Here is a 13,695-nt window from a genome sequence, read left to right as displayed (position 1 = left end):
TCCGGATTGAGAGTTTAAAAAATAAAAGCCTCGTCACCGAATCAGGCTTGTTTTTTCAATGAAAAATAGAAAATGAAGACTGTTTGCTGTGCAATTTAGGGTAGATTGTGATTATTATCTACCAAAATCTCATTTTTATGTAACATTTACTGCCTTGTTGGTTTACACTCAAGGAGTCACAGCAGACACTCAGTCACAGTACTTTACATGTAGCTGGTGATTAGATGGATTTCAACATGCTAACTGAAGATCTGGCTCAAGGTTTATCTTTTGCAAATATTAGATCTACGTCAGAGTAACACCAGCCTTCATGTTTAAATGAGAAAAACGGATATTTAATTTAATGATTTTATTTTGAAGGGCGATCCGTAGATTTCCGGTCTTATTTGTTATTATTATCTCTGGCTTCTCAGACCTGCATACACGCACTGACCTGCAATTTCTATTATATTTTTAGATATATATTTAGATGAACTTAAAATCTGTTTATGCTTTTTGATACGGGTTGATGATTTGGAGATTTATTTTTATGTATTAAATATATTGTGGTAATGTCACCATCCATAACTAATAATGTGTCAAAAAAGTCTTAAAAAATGTAACTGGAACATATTTGTAATTATGTTAGGGAATATGCATGTCTTAATATAGCTTCAATCTATAGTATTTTTGAATTTCTATGTTGTAATTCACTATTTCATAACATAGCTAGGGATATTTACAAGTTTTGAGGTTTTAGTACTTTTCTTGATTATTTCCATTTTATACTTTATAATTAACTCTTTTCTTAACTCACATTTCAGTAATAAATACTGTTCTTTTTTTATTCCACACATTTATGTCACACCCTTAGTGACTACTTTGTGGATGAAGATGTTACAAAGGATACTAAATATATGATTAGTTCATGAAATTTATCTTTCAATTTGATAAGATTTAATTTCACAGAAATCCATCTTTAAAAAAAATATTGTTATTGATTAAGACAGGAATTATATTTTTATGGTGAATTAAATGGTGAAAACAGGCTATTCCCTGTTTTTGTCTGGGACCTCCAGGTACTTTCTCAAGGACCCCTGGGGGTCCCTGAACCCCTGGTAGATTAAACTACCCAACAGTATACAGCAACTGCATGGAGAGAAATAACTAAGGCTATAATGCTACAATTCTGATTAAATACAAGATAAATTGACTGGGGAACTTACAGTAATGTTTATGACAGTACACCTCCGCAAGCTTGGAGGATGACGTGTGGCTTGCACATTCCTTTATTGTTATCTTCTCTTTGCAGCAACAATCCTCTATTTTTAACATTGGGAACAAAAGTTGTTTGTCAGAAAATATTTGGCAAACAGTGTGGCTAAACACCATTGTCAGGACATTACTCAGAAAAATATCAAAACGCCAAAATATACTGGATGGGGGCTGTAAATTATCTCCACCTTGACGAGTGGTAATATTAAATAGCTTGCATCTTTAAATAAATAGCTTGTTTTAGGTGGTTGAAGATGGTCTTAAATGGTCCTGACCCAGTTCTTGTTTGTCTTTGATGGTTTAGCTGGGAAGGCCACCAGCCGGACATACTGGTGTGACCAGCCTGTCAAGCTGCGCACGTTTGTCAGTATGCATATACCATGACAGGAGACTTGACTGATTTATGCTTTTGGCTTTCCATACTTCTCCCTCATGACACTGTTATTTTTCCATACTCAGGGATATCGATTTTCAGTTTTTCAGGAACTTCAATGGATAAACCATCTAGAGAGCCCATCACAAGCTGGTATGACCAGCAAAAACATACCTTAAGCTGGCCAAACAAGCTGGTCACGTTGGGTTTTTTCAGCAGGGACGCTTCAATACTTTTGGATGCAGGACTGTTACTTGTAATTCTACAATTCTACAATTCTACAATTTCATTTAGCAGACGCTTTTATCCAAAGCGACGTACAACACAAGCAAGAATTTAGACTTAAGGAAAAACCCCTTAGTAAGTGCAAAAAGTGCTTCAGGTGTGATTGGTCACAGGTATTGCCGTCTAGTGGCAGAAGAAGTGCCACTAGACGGCACTTCTTCTGCCAAAGTAAGTTTGGAAACCAAAGTAATAACCAGTAGCGATCTCAGCATCTGAGATTCAACAATTTCAGTATCACTACTTACGATGACAACACCGACTTTGTCAGTGCTAGATAATCATTAAGTGCTGGGTTTTGGACCATCTGACTTACTCTACCCCAAAGGGCAAAGAGGAGAAGAGTCAGGTTAAGTGCCTAGATGTTCTCAGAACAATTGAGTTTTCAATTGTCTCTTAAAAGTAAAAAGGGACTCAGCAGATCGCGCAGAGTTTGGAAGTTTGTTCCACCATTTGGGAACAACAGAAGAGAAGAGTCTGGCTAGAGATTTAGAGCCGTGCTGGGGTGGAAGCACCAGGCGTCTTTCGCATGCAGAGCATAGTGGGCGAGAAGGAGAGCAGACCTGGATCAGGGACTCCAGGTAGGCTGGAGCAGTTCTTGTGATTGTTTTGTAAGCCAAGAGAAGTGCTTTGAATTTGATTCTGGCTGCCACTGGAAGCCAGTGAAGAGAAATTAGCAGCGGGGTGACATGTGCTCTTTTGGGCCTGTTGAAGACCAGACGTGCTGCTGCATTCTGGATCATCTGAAGAGGTTTGAATGAGCATGCAGGGAGGCCTGCCAGGAGAGAGTTGCAACATTGTAGTATTTTTATTTAAGTATAGCTCCTAAATACTTAATCCACTACGGGCCATCATCTATCTTGTATAAATACTTATGAGGCGATATTGGCTATTTTTAATATTTGTAGTTCATCAGTACTCCAGCAGGGGGTGGTACTTTAACATTTTGGATATTGACCGACTGACATTGAGTCAAACGAAGAAGAACTGGAACCGAAGAAGAAGAGAGTGAAACGGGAATAACGGCCTGACGCAGTTAGTTGGTGTGTGTATGAATTAGGATAAACCGTGAAGTAATGGTTAACTGTAACGGACTTTGGATGCTGCCGTCCACGCCGGTGTACAAGGTCTGTGTTTTGAATGCTGATTCGAGTATCTGTCAGTAGTGAAGTGTCGCCGCTGCGCGCTGTTAGCTAAAAATCACTGTGATTTTATTTCGTTAAATGCAACGGCCACCGCGCGCCACTTCTCCATAAGCTCCCCCGACGAACATGAGCTCCGTTTTTACCACCAAACCGTGTTGTGCATTTTAATCTAACTGTTGAGTTAAAATCATGGCGAACGACTTTGTAAAGAATTTTGTACAGATGTGTAATTATCTCCAGGACCCGCGCCATGTAGCGAGGTTTCAAAATGTTTGCGGCGTTAAAGGGACATTTCCGGTTAAAGCGACGGACAGCGGAGAGTCGGAGCCGGACTGTCCCGGACTGAGGAAGAGGGGGCAGCAAGGGGGACCGAGCTCGGACGTCAGTGTCGGGAATGGATCCGCCGGAGATGCGCAGGTTAACGGGATGCAGGGTGACATTACCGCCGGGCCTGATGGTCCATCAGCAGCTGCTGACGACGACTCAGACCCCGTCAGAGCGAAACCCCTCCGGAGGAACTCCCTGACTGGAGATGTGGGTCAGGAGTTCCTGATCCACAACAAGTTTCTCTTCTACCTGTTCACGTTTGGGACTGAGCTGGGCAACGAGATGTTCTTCATCGTCTTCTTCCCCTTCCTCTTCTGGAACATCGACGCCCTGGTGAGCCGGAGACTGATCGTGGTCTGGGCCTGGAACCTGTTCGTGGGACAGTCCACTAAGGACATGGTCCGCTGGTCCCGACCGGCCTCCCCTCCTGTGGTGAAGGTGGAGGTCTTCTACAACTCCGAGTACAGCATGCCGTCCACACACGCCATGACGGGGACAGCCATACCCTTCTGTCTCTTCATGCTGACATATGGACGCTGGCAGGTGAGCACTTTTGTTTTTTAGCACTGTGTCCAAAATACAAGTGAAGGTAAAGTATTTCAGTGCAGTTGCTGCAGACAAGATGTGCAAAGTATGTAGAAAGTGCAGAGGGACACATGCCAAGGCTGGATAACAAATGTCCAAAGGGACCAGCTGCCCCCCAGGAGCCCCAGTCACAATCAGAACCTGTTTATTTCTGAGGAGGTTTGCACATACAATAAATCTAACTTGCTGATTTGATACATAAAAGCAACAACAGCGCAAAATGATTAAGCCATAACGTGAAATAAAAGATTACAAAATGCACAAGAGTATATGAAAAGTATATACAAAAATACAAGAATATGTGAAGATATATATCTGTATATATCCTAATAAGACTCCAAGTTAACGAGTAGTTTGTTTTAATGTGATTAAATGGAAAGTGATTTGTAAAGGTTTGTTTTTGAGTTAAAATGATTACTTTATTAATTGATTTCACGATTTACAGCAACAGTTTTTAGAATCTGTAACTCAAAACCAATTACTTAATTATTAAAATTGTTGCATTTAAATTCTGATTTTCTATGAGTTCTACAATATGAAACTAAATTTTGGGCTTTTGGATTCCTGCTTGGACAAAACAAGCAATTTAAATTAGGGGGTAGACAGATTGTCGGGCTGTCCAAATATTGGGGCCAGTATTTGGCTTCTTCTTTTTTTTTTTCTACAATCACAGGTAAAATTAATTAATGAAAAAGTGTGCATATTACACTCAGCAACAACACCAGGGGATGCAGTCTGCAATACATGCAAAAAAAAACTGTCAGCATGGGAGAACCTTTTACTTTGTAAAACCTGAGGGAGCTATTTTTATTATTATTATTATTATTGTTATTACTGAGTTAAATAACAAAAACTGTTGCACTGGTTTCTGCTTTTCTTGGTCTACTGTGATATGAAACTAAATATCTGGGCTTTGGATTCCTGCTTGGACAAAATAGGCAATTTAAATATGTTAATTTGGGATTTAAGGAATTACAAATAATCTTTAGTTGCAGCCTTAGTTAGCTTGGTAACTTTTGTCTCTTCATGCTGACCTATGAACGGTAGCAGGTGATCACCTTTTTTAAAAAGCAGAGCCCAAAGTTTTAAACACGAGTGGAAACAAAGTATTACAGTGCAGGTGCTGCAGATAGAAGATGACAGTTTATGTAGAAATGTGCAGCTTTAGTGCAGAGGAAGACATGCCAAGGCTGGATTACAAACAAGGCAAAGGAGTCAACTGCCTCAGTGCCCCTTCAGGGGCCTCAGAGGCTTCAGGTTCAGTTTGTAAGGAAATTATTTGCTTAGAGCTGAAACTACTGTTTGATTAATTGGTTTGTCAGTTTACATAAAGTTGTGATAACCAGTGATACATTTAAAGGAAAACATCACTCACAAAATGACCACGTGTGAATCAAGTAGTCATACTTTGTTATCATGAATTCACAAAGCAAACTTTGTTTTTCTCACGTGCCTTTACAGAAAACAGCTGACATATGGATTTATTGATTGATTGGGGGCTGTGTTTTAGGTCAAAACATGCATTTACAAACTCTCAAACAAATCATGCAGTATAATCCAAGTCTCATTTATCCAGTCGTGTGCTCAGTAATTCCCATCATATGCATTTCCCTCATACTGGAGTCTGGCTTTGAAGAGAGCATAGATGAGGTTCACTTTCAGTTCGTTTTTAAAAAGTATGTTTTAGCAAAAAAAAAAAAAAAAAAAAAAAAAAGCATGGGTTTGGGAAGTTCTGTGGAGATGACTGGATAAATGTGACTTGGATTATACCACACGAGTTGTGTAAAAGTTTGTAAACAGATGTTTTGACATAGTTTTGCTTTTGTTAAAAATCATCCCCAATCAATAAATGAAAATGTGTGCCATTTTTCACGGAGGCATGCAGGAAACACAATGTTTTCTTCACGTATTCAAGGTAACATGGCATAACTAATTCATATGAAAATAGTCATTTTGTTGAGTAAGTCTATCTTTAACTAATTTTAAAGTGAAAATATCCCAAATTAATCTTGATTATTTTTGGGCAGAAACCAATTAGATTTTGGTTTTTTCGATCTGCTGTGATATGACACTAAATATCTTTGAATTTTGGACTCCTTCTTGGACAAAACAAGCTATTTGAATTTGTCAAGTTGTGATTTAAAATATTGTGTTGTTGCGAATAATCTTAAAGTGCAGCCTTGGTTACACTAAAGTACTGAAACACAATATAAATGACAGGATTTCCCCCAGGAAATTTTTAAGCCAAGGTGGTGAGCCACCCAGTTCCTTTTTCACCTCGTATCCTATAAAATACAACTGCCCTAACAAAAATCACACTCGTAAACTACACGGTGAAATAGCACTCATGCTCTTTTTCTCTGAAGAATAGTGTTTTTATTTCCTAAAATGTGAAAATATTTCAGTTTTAGTATGATAGTGCCATGTGGAAGCCCATTTGTGCTTCATGTCCTGTTTTCCTCAGTTCATATTATGCTCACAGGGTTTATATTTGAGTTTAATCACACAAACTAACCAACACTCGCACATCAGGGGAGTATTCCAGCTGAGCTAATCTAATGGGTACTTAAATGCCACAGGATGTATACATTATGCACAAAGAGTGGGAGGAAGGGGGGATTAAATAGGGCCCACAGCTCTGTGAGGAACTGGACATGTTATTATGGACAACCAGGCAGCGGCCTTATCCATTCTTTACTTTCAGTGTGATGAAATGAGTTTTTTGAGTCACGGGCCAAGCATGTTTTTATTTTTTTTGTTACATGTACATTAGTTTCAGTACATTTAGGTACAAATGACACCAAAATGCAGTAGAAAATCTCAGCATACCATTTTTTTTTGCATGACTATTTTTGGTTGAAACATTTAGCCGCCAATGTGGTAGATAGCCCATCCAGATTGACCCGACAAACGTAAAATCTACCCGCATGTGGCACTTGGTGGGTGGTAATTTCTAAGGGTCGACAGATTATTGGCCTGACTGATTATCGAGCCAATATTTGACATTTTGCCGATAATCTGTATCTGCATTTATTGTAGTGCTCACCAATAAATTTAATTAATTAGAAGTGCAAAGAAATTGTCAACATGGGAGGAACTTTTACTTTGTAAAACCCCAGGGAACTATCTTTATTTATTTATTTTTAATTAAAATTTACCTTGTAAATTTTTTTAAAAAAAGTAGAAAGTATAAAAAAAGTTTCTGGGAGCTTGCTGTATTTGATGTTGAAAGTCTCAGTTTTGATTAAACATTTTCTAACAGCGGTTAAACAAAGTTTTGTGCTGGAGTTTGTTATATTCCAAATATTAAATATTGACAGAAATATTTCCAATTTTATCGTAAATGCATATCAATTCCAAATATTAGTAATTTGTCTTGTTAACTACAATCAGTATTGTTATGGCCCTGAGAAAACAATATCAGTCAACCCCTATTAATGTCCTTGTTTTCGTAACATTATAATTCAGAGTCCCAGCCTTGATTCACAAGCAGGCGTTCAAGGGCTAAAATTTGCAATATCTTAACACATCCTTTACCTTTCAGTGTATGTTTGTTTGTGTAAAATCAGTGAAAAATTTGAGTCCAAGAAACACACAACGCACCTGTCTTGACCTAGTAAAATACCATAATCTCCACATGACACTTTTTCGCCCACATCCCCCCACTGCCAAGGACAGTCAGAGGTCAAAGGAACAAAAAAAGCACAAACTGCCTTTTAATCACTGTTAATCTTTGTTGCACAGCCCCACATGGAGACAAGAAACATTCCTTTGTTCAGGCGGGCTGTTAAAACATGACTGGGTGTGTCAGAGAAGTCCAGGTGAAGAGTGAAAAGACGTAGCTTTGATTTTTAGATAAAGACACCACTGTTCTACAGTCGAAGACAGACAGAAAGAGAGAGGGGGGGACTAGTCATTGCATCATACTAAAGTATCCAATTAAGTGTCAGTAAAGATTTTGATCTAAAGCGTTAATGGACAGCAATTCAAACGAACAAAGACAGTCGTGGATGAGGGAACACAGATGTTCCTGTTTTTTCTGGTTAGGATGGAGGACGAGGGTAGGGAGGGTTACTTCAGTGCTGTGAAAGAGAGAAAAGAGTTACTGTAGTTCAAGATCAGCCAGGTCAGAGCTCAAAGCCATGAAAGTTTTCCACCTACTGATAGGGCTGTCGCTAATTATTATTAATTCTATGAGTAACTTAGTAACTTAAGTTATGCTATTAAACACCAAGCATAAGTGCAAGCCTTTGTGCACTTTGAGAGGGAATGCATTAACGACTTACGTTTCTGCTCTTTGATAGGCCCCGGGAGCATCCTGTATTTCAAAATTCTTTCGTAATCTCTTAAATCAGCTTGTCCCTGCATATTGTGAGAGCTTTGTATGCGCTTTTTTGTTGTGCACTTGCTTATGGCCTAGAACTGACCGCAGCCAGTTGGCTGACCTAGGGGTCGACCGATTTTTTTTTTGACTTTTTTAAGGTTTTTTTTTTTTTCAGGGCTGATGCGATACAGATTATTTTTACTCTATGAGACAGATAACCAATATTTTAAACTGATATGCAGGGCGACCGCTAGCTCGCTTGGTAGGTAACTGTCCTATAAATAAAGGGAAAATGCCCCCAAAAAATAATCTTTAAAAAAAAAACAAATGATATGCGACATAAAGGAAAATATTTCTGTCGAAATTTAGAATTTGGAATATAGCAAACTCCAAGACAAAACTTTGTTAAATGCCTTTATCAAATGTTTAATCAAAACAGAAGCTTTTAACATCATATACAGTAAGTTCCCTGTATTTTTTTTCTAAATTTCAGTGAACATGTAAATGAAAATGAATAAATAAAAATAGCTCACTGAGGTTTTACAAAGTAAAAGTTCCCCCTATGCCGACACTTCCTTTGCACTTTTTAATAGATACATTTTATCGGCAACCATTAAAATGAAACGCTGATAGAAAAAATCGGCAAATGCCCTTTAATGGTATAAAAAGCTCTATTTTTTTAGCTTTGTTAGCAGTTAACCTCTTTGGTCAAGACTCAAGTATCTCATCAATAACTATATGGATTGCCATGACATTTGCTCCAGACATCCACGTTTCCGTCATGATGAACTGAAATTACTCTTTGCTGTAATCACAAAGCAGCACTGCTCTGTCTGCACATCTGTGGGTATAGATATGGATTCTTGTTTTTTCAAAGTGACATTTTCATCCATTCTCTTAAAGATATATAAGCTAAATGTATTCTAGACAACCATACACTATGATTTTGAAAGCTAGTATTTCCATTAAAGTGAACTGGCCAGGAGACTTAATGTAAATTCAGCATATTGCCATTAATACCCTGGTAGTGACAGTTTTAGTGTAGTTTCTTCTAATGTATGTCTTGTCAAAGTCACAAAAATGTTAAGAAGAATGTAATCCTGCAAAATGGGTTCATGAGCCCACTGAAGAAGCTGTTTGTATCATAAAACTATGATCTGGATCACCAATGTAATTTTTTTAATGCCATGTATTGTCCCTCTCCCAGTACCCTTTCCTCTTTGGCTTTTGCGTGGCTCTCAGCTGGAGTGTCCTCGTCTGTGTCAGCAGAGTCTACATGGGGATGCATTCTATTCTGGTAAGTACATTAAATAAATGATACGAAATCAATTATCCCTCACTGAAATATGAATTTACTTGAGAGTATAGAGTAATACTGCCTCAGCTGAACACTTTGCCTCACTGACACCTATAATTCCAGCTCAGAATAGTAACTAAGCTGAGGTTGACCAAAATATTCTCTGTTCAAATCACTGGTGAATATTTTGCATATCTGTAGGTGTACAGGTTATTTATTTTTTTTTAGTTATTTTAACATAAATGCAGAACCTTAACCCTTTGAATCCTGAGCAAATTCAATTCAGTTTCTCTATAAAGCCCATTATCATGAATCACAGTTTGCCTCAGAGGGCTTTACGGCACACAACATTCCTCTGTCCTTGGACTCTCATAACAACTAAGGAAGAACTCCGCCTCCAAAAAAAACATACCCTTGACTTCTTTCAAAAACAGGGGAAAAGGGCAATGAGCGTTGAAAGAAGAAATGACCCACAAATTAGGAAAACATTAAATAAAGGTAGACTATAAGATAATTAGATGAATATTAGTTAAAAAAAAAAGAAAAACGAAGTTGAAAAATAACAAACATGGAAATTACATGGAAAATGTGCTTAAAATTCGAATTATTTTTTGACATAATTTTTAAATATGTAATAATGTTGTTTTTTTTCCGCTTTTTCCCCCCTAGACATTTTTCCACGCATTTTTTCTAAATCTACAGATTTTTGCAATTTGTGGAACATTTCATGGTTTTTGAGAGAAACTGCACCAATTTGCTCACAGTTTCAAAGTTTAAATATTGTAAAAGGTGTCTGAAATCAGATGAAGAATAAAGATATGGTTTCAAACAGGGTTAATATGCATGACATGTATTCATGCCCGATTTTTCAAGTTAATAACATACGCATGAATTCAAGATTTATGGTTGTGGGACTATTAAACAAAGCCAATAAACAAATTAAAGCCAGTAGATAATGTTAGATTAGATTGGGTGGCCAGGCAGCTGATAGATATTGTTTATGTTCTGTAGTACAACAACAGCAACACCTGTCGTCAAGGTAAAAAAAAGAAAAACATCTTATTAATCTGTCGATAAGAAAAGAATTAGCTTAACAGTAACACCTGCTTATCAGTCAGCTGTTAACCAGAATTTTTTTTGTGTGTTTAATGAACAAACTGATGCTAAAAAAGCTTTGGCTTTTTGTCCATTACTCGCAGTATGTTGGTATTAATGTAAAGAATGCCAGAATGTATTTTGATATTGGTTTCTAAGGTTAAATCTGACATAAAAAGACATATTCATAAACAAGCTTTAAAAATCTTGCGGTATAAAGTTAGTTTCTTTAACATTTCAAATATGAGTTAAAAAATTGTCTTTCATGGTGTATACGCCTTGCTTACAGTGAATTATGTCCTTGTGTTGCAGGAGGTAATCACTGGCTTCCTGTACAGCCTTCTTATACTAGCATTTTTCCATCCAATTTTGGACAAGATCGACAGCTTCTACATGATGGACCACTTTGCTCCACTTGTGATTATCGTGTCACATGTGAGCCTCGGACTCGTGGCTTTCTCTCTGGATTCATGGAGCACCTCTCGGGGTGACACAGCTCAGGCTCTGGGCACCGGGGTAGGAGCTGCTATCGCTACCCATGTGAACTATCAGCTGGGGCTGCTGCTGGATCCGCCGCTGTCCTCACTTCCTCTAACTTTACCACCAATGAGCATTGGTTTGGTGGTTCGCTCCCTGCTGCGCTTCGCCATCGGAGTCGCTGTCATCCTTGTCACGAGAATGGGCATGAAGGCAGTAACTATCCCGTTCTTATGTCGACTGTTCGGGCTGCCTTCAGATGATGTAAGGCAGGCGAGGCAGCACATGAAAGTAGAGCTGCCGTACCGTTACATTGTCTACAGTGTTGTTGGCTTTAGTTGTGTCTGTGTGGTGCCTGTCCTCTTTAGGATCTTAAACCTTGCCTGAGTGTTGTGTGCAATCTGTCATTTACTGCTGACATGTTCACCTGCATGGTGACGGCAAAGAGCACTTGGAAACATGCTGCTTGTTTTGAAGGTTCTGTTTCTTCACAACAGAAACTCATTTAAAGGATATATGTGGTGGTGTTCTGTATGTTTTGTATTGGCAATATTCCCTCTGTGCCATAGAGCTCCATTTTTGTCCAAATAATATTTAAAAGACATCAGTGAGACACAGCGTTGTACTGGGTGACATGTTCCTTCATTGTGATGAACATGGGCTTTGTAGTTTATGCTCAGTTGATCCCATATACGCCATTCTCACACTGTAAATGCACTGTATGTGTATCAGTCTGCAGCTGGAAAAGTTAATTTAGTCTTTTTTTTAATGATTTTTCTGGCGTTTTTGCCTTTGTTTTATTAATAGGACAGCTGATAGACAAGATTTGTGGGTCCTTTCCAGAAAAGAAAGTATATAGTTGTGACCCATTTTTGAGAATTTACGTCTTCAGTAGGAACCTGGAGACACAGGCTGGAGGAGGGAAAGTATTTAGAAACACAAAAAAACAGTGGTTCTCAAACTTTTTACACCATGTAGCGCCTTAGAAAATATTAGGCTCTCCAAGAACAACTACTATGACCGACGTTAAAATACAGTAATGTAGGCATGCACTATTCGGTCATGGAGAGTTCACAATGGAGGCAGCTTAATTCCTGATCATTGTTGACTGTCAGCTGCAATCATGCTGTGCAAAGGGAACTTGCACTTCAACTCTTCCTCAAATCTTGACAAGGAAACATTCAATCTCTCATACTTAATGCAGGTTTCCCCGTGCAGCAAATCGATATTGTCCCATTCTGTAGAGGGCATTATATTGTTATATCGAAAAACCCATTTCTACAGCATGGTTTTCCATTCTCTCCTCCAATCCATAAAGTTAGTGAGTGTCAGATTTGCACAGAAAGGCTTAAACTATGAAGAGAACATTTATTTCTATAAAGGTTGTTCAGTGGTATCATACTCAAAAAAAAGTTTTACTTCGCAGGCATAAAATTATCTGGATCTTTTGCATCCATAATGCAACTCCATCAGAGACTTCCCGTGCACACTCCGTTACCTCGAATGGGTATAAAATGAGTCAGTCGTGCAGCTCAGATCTGAGAAATGTTGTTGTATCAATTGGGTCATTTTGCAGCATTGTGACATAAAAAAAACTATCCACTGATTTACAGACTTCCTTTCCCAATGTACATCTATGAGATGTACATTTTTTTTTTTTTTGCCAAAGGTGTCACATGATGCACCCGGAAGTTGTAATTCCACGGTTTGGCCACTGTGTCAAATTGGCTTCAAAGCCCAGTGCTGTTTGTGGGGGCTTGGCAAAAATCCACCTGCACAAGACCCCCGCTAAGGGGTGTGCCTGATGGCGTGACGTCACTTTAGCCATTTGGACATTTGCGTCCCTTTTAGGTCGTCAAGCATAAATTAAGCTTTTAGGAGCCACTAACACTTGTGCTTGGTAGATTGTTATCCGCTTCAGTTCTCTTTCGGATCAGGGTTTTCACGGATCCTCTAAGTCTTAAAAGGCATTCAGTTAATTCATCTAAAAATACAGCCTTAATTTCCATTAAAATTTCTTAAGTCTAACTTTCAAATATGAAGGATGTAGGATATTGTTAATAATTTTTTCTGACATTGCATTGTATAATCTCAAAATATTTTGTCAACATCTATTTTTTAAAAATAATTTACAGATTTTACAGATTTTAAATAATTTATCGCAATAGAAGAGGAAAGTTTTTCCCAAAAAAAATAACATTTGAACGAGATCCTCTGACTTTTTAACTTGATCAAAAATGGTCATGCATTATGTGTACTATAAACATTTGGGTAAAATTTTCCCTAACCCCTGAGTAATTTATGTCAGTTTATGTTATTCCTTTAGTTTTAGTTATTGTAAAATTGGTTCTTAAGTTTAATTCCGATTGGCCTTAAAAAAAAAAACATCTCTTAAAAAGTTTTAAGTCTAGTTTGCTTTAAGCTGTAGGGACCCTGTGGAGCTGCAGTGTTTTTCATTTACCTCTGATTACTATCTTGACATCAGTTTTACTAATCATTGACTTGCGCTACGTTCATGAACGTGACAGTTTAGCAG

General features: G+C 38.0%; 1 protein-coding gene across 1 annotated transcript; it reads left to right on the top strand.

Annotated features, from left to right (window-relative positions):
* The first annotated feature begins 2,816 nt into the window (after nucleotides 1-2,816).
* Nucleotides 2,817-13,213, top strand: LOC121955641 (sphingosine-1-phosphate phosphatase 1-like). The gene is made up of 3 exons (XM_042503680.1): nucleotides 2,817-3,924; nucleotides 9,498-9,587; nucleotides 10,995-13,213. Exons 1-3 carry the CDS (start codon nucleotides 3,244-3,246, stop codon nucleotides 11,544-11,546), a joined length of 1,323 nt encoding a protein of 440 aa, XP_042359614.1. The 5' UTR covers nucleotides 2,817-3,243; the 3' UTR covers nucleotides 11,547-13,213.
* The last annotated feature ends 482 nt before the right edge of the window (nucleotides 13,214-13,695 follow it).

The sequence above is a fragment of the Plectropomus leopardus genome, chromosome 16 (assembly GCF_008729295.1).
Source record: "Plectropomus leopardus isolate mb chromosome 16, YSFRI_Pleo_2.0, whole genome shotgun sequence".
NCBI lineage: Eukaryota > Metazoa > Chordata > Actinopteri > Perciformes > Serranidae > Plectropomus > Plectropomus leopardus.
Note: the sequence above shows the minus strand (reverse complement) of the source record. Positions and strands in the feature narration are given on the sequence as shown.